We start from the raw sequence: 9,051 nt of genomic DNA, 5'->3' as shown, positions 1-9,051 counted from the left end.
TGCATTTCAATAGTTAGATTTTAAAATATATAGTTATTTTAATTTGTTTAGTGAGAGTTGTAGTCTTAGAATACAATTAAATTTGTAGTCAAATGTTGTCCTTAAACTTTGGTCTCCTTAATAATATATTAGGCCCTTACATATAAAAAGGAAAAGTCTAAGAAATTTTTTTATTGAACTGAAATTTTAAAAGACATGTAGCTTGTAGAATTGATAATGATACTATCATGTAACGATTATAAAATAAGATCGTAGAAGGAAATTGTAAGACTTAATATATTTGCGTGTGTTTTTCTTGATAAAATATGAAGTTCCCTAGAAACAATTCCTGAAGGTCATTGACTAGGATCTTAATATTTTTCATAGTCTCCTTGCCCATTTTTTGCTTCATTGCGAGAGGTGTTGTCCTCCTAACTATATATGTTTTATCTGCTTAGTCTTTAAAGACATGTATTTACCAAGAAAAAAAACAAAAAGAAGTTACTGAGAAATTCCACCATATAATTACCATGTACCACCTAAGGAAAAACCAGGGAATGGACGAAATTTCCCTTTCCTCACTAATCAATTACAACTTTAGACCAATATTATTATTTTTGGTTCGGTAATAGTCACATTTGGCCCTTCACCAACCTCCCTTTTTCATTACACGTGCTCTCAGCGTGGCCACTTATGCAAAATCCTTATAAATACCAAGCAAAACCTTCACATTATTTCATACTATCATAAACCAAACACATTTCAAGTTTCAACCCTATAGCTCTCAGCTCTCATCACATCAAAAATGGCTCCTGTTTTCTCAAAAATTGGCATAATAGGAGCTGGTGTTAGTGGCTTAGCAGCCGCTAAACAACTAGCCCACCACAACCCTTTAGTCTTTGAAGCCTCTGACTCTATTGGTGGGGTCTGGAGGCATTGTTCTTACAGTTCCACGAAGCTTCAGTCCCTTCGTTGTGATTATGAGTTTTCTGATTTCCCTTGGCCTGATAGGGATAGCACTAGTTTTCCATCTTATACTGAGATATTGGAATACTTAACATCTTATGCTAACCACTTTGATGTCCTCAAGTTTGTGAGGTTCAACTCAAAAGTGGTGGAGATTAGGTTTGTTGGTGATAGGGAAGCCACTGATCTCACCGGGAAACCTGGTGACTATCCTACTATATTGCCTGGACACCCTGTTTGGGAGGTTGCTGTGCAAACCAACCATTCAGATACCATTGAGGTCGTTAACCCTTTTTTTCTTTTTCTTTTTTCTTTAACTAATAAAAAAAAATGGCTACGAGGGTTTTACTAGCTAGGGTTCCAAAAGAAAAAGAACATGATTTTCTTATTTCTTTCTTTTTGTATTTCCTTTCATTTACTCCGTATTTTCCTATCTATTTAGAACCTACATACTCCGGAATTTCCTAATTTCTAATCTCATTTTTTCTAAATCCTAGCTGGCCTCCAAGAAAAAATTTGACACCTTGTAGTTTGGCCTATGTCAACCTTCAAAGTCTTATATATTTTGCGACAAGCGGGATATATAATTTGTTGATAATGAGTAAAAATCTTTTGTTTCAATATGAGGTCCAACTTTATGCTTTAGCAATCTTTGCTTGTCAAATTTTTTTTTTTTTTTTTTGAGTAATGAAAGTTTAAAATGAAACGAAATAAATCAAACACACATGGGTAGACTATAAATATATAATTTTTGTGTGATCCTTTGTGGTCCACCGATTGTATAGTTGAGAATACAAGGAATCGTATAATGAAACTTCCTATAAGTATATTACCTAGAAATTAAGGTCAAAAGTCTATGTTTATACGATCGTTAGTAGTATTATCTTTACATCTACCTAGTATTTTGGTGACTAGATTATATTATTATTATATATTGACTTGTGTTAATTTATTCGATTCATTTCAGTGGTATGCCTTCGAGTTTATTGTGGTTTGCATTGGAAAATATGGAGATGTACCTAAAATCCCAGAATTTCCACGAAACAAAGGCCCTGAAATATTTCAGGCAAGGTCTTGCATACCATTGATTACTGCAAACTTCAAAAGGAAGAGACTTCACAACTACTTAAGGGAAGAAGGTTGCAGTCATTGGTTTCAAGAAATCAGCTATTGATTTAGCACTCGAGTGCGCAGAGGAGAACCAAGGTATAAAGACTCCCCCCTTTTCTCTCTCTCTCTCTCTCTCTCTCTCTCTCTCTCTCTCTCTCTCTCTAGAGTAAGGTTTTATACATTTTATGGGAGGGAATTTGAACTCTAGATGTTCTAGGTACCAAAGTTTCTTTATTATTATTATTATTTTTTTTTTTTGTATGTTAATTAATATTTCATTCATTTATTTCCCTCACAAAATAATATTGTTGGATCCTTATCCTAAAGAATGAAACAAGTTCATTGATGTGTAGTCATCATGATCCAATTCAGTTGTCATCACCTTGTTAAGTGACCTATCAATTTTTTTTTTTATTAGCTTAATTTGTTTTTTTTTTAATAGGTAGTATAGTTTATTTTTAACAAGCAAATCAATGGGATGGTTGATGGGTTATACAGCTAATAGTGGCTAGTAGTTTATGATTTTCAAACTATTAGTCTTTGAATCAAAATTCTCACATTTTCCGCAAGTGTGGAAGATAAAGTGAAGAGTTGAATTCTTAGGGATCCATACTGCAGGAGTTGTGAATTTTTTACAGACACAAGTGTACGTGGAAGATGGAGTCAAAAGTGGGGTCAATTTTTAATAAAGTAATTAGTAATATTCTATGTAAGCCTAGTTTCATTTAGAAACTTAAAATTGAGATATGAATACACTGAATTGCACAATACACACACACACACACACATATATATATATATATATATTGCATCAATTCAAAGCCCAAAAAAGGTTTTATAAGATTAAAAGGTCCATTCAACACTTACTGATGTATCTTTTGTATATTATATCTTTTTTTTATATAAAGATTAAATTTTATAAAAATATAGTGTAAAATTTCAGTTTTACACCTCTAATCTTAAATTACCATATCATCATATTACATATTAAAAAATATACATAATTACATTTAATAAATTTTAATACCCATTTGAAAATATAACTTAACTATGAGTTTATTGAGATATATATATATATATACATACACACAGGTGCAGAGCCGGGAGGGGTCGAGGGGGGCAGTCACCCCCCCTAGCCCGCCCAAAAAATACCTTTAGTTATTTTGTTATTTTCCAAATATTTGCAGGTTATATTAATTACCATCCAGTTATATTTGTAGATGAACTTGTGTTTGGTTGTACCTGACATTTATTACTGTTAAGCGTTTTAACTATTTATTTAGATCATTGGACTTGATTAGGTAAACTCACAAAATAGTCAATCAACCTTTTTCTTTTAGTAAGTTGGCTTTAAAATTGATCTACATGTTAAAAAGGTCAATTAATTTATCATCTACCTACTGTTTTAAAGGGAGGGGTAAATTGCCTTTTATGTTAGGAGCTATGCTCTGTTTCTTGGTCCTGAAACAGATTGTTTTTTAAGCCAGTCAAAACGTTTTTTTCTCATATCACTTCATTTCTTAATTAAGTCCTTTTTTTTAATTAAAATAATCTTCTACTAAACCAAGTTTAAAATTTCTCACCACTTCAGCTTAAAGCAGCAGGTCTATCGCCGATGCTCCAATGAGTCATTATACAAACATTTTAAATATATTGCTATAGTTTTGACACTTTTATATTGAGTTAATCTCACAGTTTATTTTTGAGTACATTGATTAATTTCTTGAATTGTAGATAAATACATTGATTAATCATTTCAATTAATTTTTATTTAATAGAATTGATTATCTTTATTTATTTATTATATAGTTATTTATTTATTTTTATTAATACAGACTAATATTTTTTAGATTGATTTTGTTTTCAATCATAACCTTGCCCCCCGAAGCCACCGTCTATATATATATATATATAAGACTGAATAAATATGCTCCGAAGTGCATCAAGTTTGTCGTTTTCCCTTTGTTTCAGTAGACTTTTTGCCTTTAATTGAAACATAGAATCCATTTGGTCCTTTTCTAAAAAAACGAATCTATTTGGTCCAAAAGACAATAGTGAATGTAGTGCAATTTAATTAGTTCTTATTTTTCACGTTATGTAGTTCGAATTTGCATGGTTTGGGTTTCACACAATCAAGACGTATTTGACTTGTTGACTTTACACGTTTTTCCTTATTTAGACGATTCCAAAACACATGAATTAGAATTCCGCACATCTTCTGTACATTATGAGGAAAAGAAAAAGACTAAGTTTCAACTTTCAACAACACCCACTGAAGTAACGGGTGTCATTATAATATGTCTGCTCCGTATTGGGCCAATCTTGGAAAAGTCTTGACACCGATATGTTTCCCTTTAATTGATGTAAACAATTTTTCCATGGAAAATTTTGAGATGCATTAAATGTGCAAGAAAATAACTTTTGTTCCTGTTTTACTTTCAAAGTTAAAAAGTACGAAGATTTTTTTTTTTTTTTTTAAGAATTCAAATGTTAGGGTGGAGGATTTGAACTCCTTGACTTCTTTCATCTCATTTTGTTTTCAAAAAGGTTTAGGGACACAACTATTATGTCACAATTTTGATATAACCAACTACGAGTATGGTTTTAAAAATTGCACCGTTCAATGAATCATTTTTGCACCCAGTATTTGGTTTATGACAAGTTTTAACTAGTTTTGGGCAGTTTTACTTGATCGAATTGGTACCCGATTCCTAGTTGAATTAGTTCCACCAACTGGTCCAGTTCGATTCTTAAACTATGACTACAAGTAAGGGATAAAAAGTTATGGATCTATGTAAAAATTATTGTCTACTACTCATAGCCACTTTAACAAATTGTGACAAATGTTGTGAAAAAAAAAAAAAAAATGTAAAATCGAAATTCCATATGTCATTCCTTTGTATTTGCTAAAAAATAGTGATATTAAGAGTATTATAGATTTATTATATAAGTGTTAAAAATTGTAAAACTTAATAGTAACTTTAGTATTTTCCCATTAAAATGATGGAAAACTCTCTACAAATTCTGAGAAAAGCTAAACCTTTGTCAATCCCTTTAGGAGAACAATTCATATATTCTTTTTTTTTTTTTTTTTTTTTTTATTTCAAGGAAATTTGGATAATTTCTTAGTGGATTGACTATTTAGATTGCATTATGAGATGATCAATATTTTACTATTTTCCCATTAAAATGATGGAAAACTCTCTACAAATTCTGAGAAAAGCTAAACCTTTGTCAATCCCTTTAGGAGAACAATTCATATATTCTTTTTTTTTTTTTTTTTTTTTTTATTTCAAGGAAATTTGGATAATTTCTTAGTGGATTGACTATTTAGATTGCATTATGAGATGATCAATATTTTGATGTTTTGCAGGACCAGAAGGACAACCTTGTACCATGGTGGTAAGGACTTTGCACTGGACAGTTCCCCATTACTGGATTTGGGGTTTGCCATTTTACATGTTTTACTCAACAAGATCCTCTCAATTCCTCCATGAAAAGCCTAACCAAAGCTTTCTCAAAACTCTTCTTTGCCTTCTTTTATCTCCAATGGTAATTGATCAATAATAATTTTTACTGTATGCACTTAAAAATTAACATTTAGTCTGGTTGATGAGTAGAGTGCCAGTGTTAATAAGTTGTTGTATATAATGATCTATGACAGAGGCGAGGAGCTTCAAAATTTATAGAGTCCTATTTGCTGTGGAAACTTCCTCTGCAGAAGTATGGATTAAAACCAGACCACCCTTTTGAAGAAGACTATGCATCTTGTCAGATGGCTATCATGCCAGAGAATTTCTTCTCTGAGGCTGATAAGGGAAAGATTCTCTTTAAAAGAGCATCAAATTGGTGGTTCTCAAAGGAAGGAATTGAATTTGATGATGACACCAAACTGGAGGCTGATGTTGTTGTTCTTGCAACTGGTTACGATGGGAAGAAAAAGCTCAAAGCTATCTTGCCAGAGCCTTTCCGTACTTTGTTAGAATATCCTTCTGGTATCATGCCCTTGTATAGGTAATTAACAATTCTACTCTTAAAATTGTAATAATTGCTTCTAAACTGTAACACGGTCAAAATATACTTCAATCCCCTCTCCCAAACCCCACAAGAGTAGAAGTTTTATGCATTAGATATGACCTTTTAATAATGATGCAATTCTCTTCTTTTTCTTTGTTTAATTGCAGGGGCACAATCCATCCACTAGTTCCGAACATTGCATTTGTGGGTTACCTTGAGAGTGTTTCAAACCTTCATACGTCGGAGCTGCGTTCCATATGGCTAGCTCGTCTGGTAGATGAGAAATTCAAGCTCCCTAGTGTTGAGAATATGATTGAACAGACAACCAAAGAAATGGCAGTCACCAAGAAGACAACCAGGTTCTACAAGAGGCACTGCATTTCTACCTTCAGCATTAACCACAGTGATGAAATATGTGAAGAGATGGGATGGAATTCTTGGAGGAAGAAGAATTGGATTTCAGAAGCATTTAGCCCCTATGGTAGTCAAGACTACATATGAGAAGAATTATTAAAGCCGCGATAATTAAGCACATTATTGTCCTTCATTACTTGCTAAGAGGTTTCTCCTTTATAGTGTAGAATAATCTATAGTTTATAACCATAAAAGGGGAAACTAAGTAAACGTAATATATATATGTATTATCAACCAAAAAAAAAAAAAAATGTAGCACGTAAAGGAGGTTTCTATGTTTGAATAAACAATATTTCTTGGATCTACCAAAAATAAAAAAAATATTTCTACTTACATTGTTCAGACAAATTATTCAGAAAATTGGAGTATAAGAGCAATACTGAACAAGGACCACTTAAAGGACCTTCCAAAAGCATTTTAATATCTTAATAGGAGGTACACCTCTTGGCACCAAGAATCAATCAGGTCATGTTGCCATGTGTGATTTGACTTACATTTGACTTATTTTGTCTCTAGAATACAAATTTTTTTTATCCATGCGTGGTTTGACTTGAATACCACCCTATGGGGCATAGCAAATATGTTTGTCCTTATGTCAAATTGAGGGGCTGACACACCAAATAACCCCACAAAACTTACACGGTTGGCTACATTATTAATTGGACCCAAAATTGCCCCATGCAAATGCAAAAACAACTGAAACCTCACTAGTAAATAAGCTTCATACATGATTTTTTTTCATTCCTCGAAAAGGTCAAAATAATTTGATGTTTTTCTAGAGCAGAAATGATGATCATCACCTCCTCTACTGGTGGAATGAAGGGTCCAAATTACCTAGCTAATATCTAAAAGTAATAACAAATTAAGGACTTTGACTATCTCCAATAGACGGTGGAGGTACAAAAATAAAAGAATAGAAGGAGTTAGATGAGGCTCAAACTCAAGGGCTTTGAAGTAGCTTTAAAGTCTCATCAATTTGCCTTTTGGGTTGGAACTGATTGTTGTAGATTTGTTGAACCACCCCATTCTTCACAAGAACATAAGTCTGTCTTCCAGGCAGTGCTCCAAGCAGCACTCCCCAATCTTTTCTCACCCTATTCCTCTTGTCACTTAGCAGCACTCAGAACTCATGAACTTGGCTTGGATACCAATTGTCGGACTACGAGCAATGCCACTTTATCTCAAAACCAATTGATGATGAGAAAGACACTCATATTTTTAATAGCATTTGACATGCATCACGCGAGCCTATTTTTAGAATAGTTGTAGTGAGTTAAATTGTGATCCTCTAGCATCCTTTATAAGGAGAATCATGGTTAGAATCCCCCTGTCCCACTTAGTAGAACAATTGAATTATAAAATAAAATTTAAAAAAAAATCACAAAAACTCATGGGTAATTGTTAGGTAGGACGATCAGGTATCTTTTCAAAAAGATTAGTCTTGAAATTGCAAAAGCTTAATTAGGCAATTTTATAAGTATCTATGATCTAAAAGATTACATCCATTAAAAAAATGAACTAGCTTCTACATGATTAATAACCAAATTACATTTTGAAAAAAGAATTGATAATTTATCCAATATCGCAACATAACTAGAGGTAGTTAGTGTCCATTCCGCCTATTGCTAGCTCAGCCATTACATGCCTAATAAGTTAGAGGACCTTGCATAAAGCATACAAATAATTCGGGGGCAAGGCAACTAAAAACAAATACAGAGCTACCATGTCACAACATAAAAGAGCTACAATTAATTGGAGTTACTTGGGAAATGTACAACTAGATTGAAGGAGCCTATACTTGGAGCTGTCCAAAACATGGTAGTAAATTGTGGTGAACATGACATTAAGCATGTTTTAAAGAAGTTGTGACACAATATTCTTCGCATGTACCAAAAATTAAAAAAAAAATCAATACGAAAATATTCCTCTAGTGTTAAATATAAAGCTATCCTATATTGCAAAGTTTTTGTACTACCTTGTGACTTGTGAGATGATGGATCATTACTGCCAATCCCAACAACCTGAGCTCCTGCTTTCTTAAATTTCTCTTGGAATCCCTGAAAGCACAAGCCTGTCAGAGTATGAATAATAGTTCTTTGTTAGTGCCTGCATAACCTAAAGGCTCTCTTTTATTGTGTGACGACTATGTTTATGTGAATCTATTCGGCTATTCCCGTAAAACTATGATCATTGCGTGTAGTACTAATAACACTAATAAGAAATGTAAAGCTTGATGGCGGGGTTTTCTGTTGAGAGTAAAGCTTGATGATTCTATTTGGGCTTGAAAAGTGGGGTTATTGAGTATGGCCGAATGTGTGTGTATGGATCTCTTGGCTTTGACGTTAACTCATAGTAAGTTCCAAATTTAGAACATTGACAAAATCGTTTATATTTTTAAGTTATATGATGATCAAATTTTATATAAAAGCTTGTCCAACTTTTGAAGTTTCAAAATATGAAACCCACTTGAACTATCGTAGGGAAGTCATGACTGATTTGAATGCCTAATGTAAGTTTGGCGCTCCTAAATTACTTCTTTTGGTCCAGTTGGTGCTCCCAAGTTAC

General features: G+C 32.8%; 1 protein-coding gene across 1 annotated transcript; it reads left to right on the top strand.

Annotated features, from left to right (window-relative positions):
- The first annotated feature begins 737 nt into the window (after window positions 1-737).
- On the top strand, window positions 738-6,754 carry LOC112022490 (probable flavin-containing monooxygenase 1). The gene is given in 7 exon segments (XM_024055104.2): window positions 738-1,225; window positions 1,913-2,006; window positions 2,009-2,071; window positions 2,074-2,151; window positions 5,429-5,607; window positions 5,720-6,069; window positions 6,240-6,754. Coding segments are annotated over 7 exon segments (1,539 nt in total). The 5' UTR covers window positions 738-784; the 3' UTR covers window positions 6,574-6,754.
- The last annotated feature ends 2,297 nt before the right edge of the window (window positions 6,755-9,051 follow it).

The sequence above is a fragment of the Quercus suber genome, unplaced genomic scaffold (genome assembly GCF_002906115.3).
Source record: "Quercus suber isolate HL8 unplaced genomic scaffold, Cork oak 2.0 scaffold_131, whole genome shotgun sequence".
Lineage (NCBI taxonomy): Eukaryota > Viridiplantae > Streptophyta > Magnoliopsida > Fagales > Fagaceae > Quercus > Quercus suber.
The sequence above is the reverse complement of the archived record's forward strand: the minus strand, read 5'-3'. Positions and strand labels throughout refer to the sequence as shown.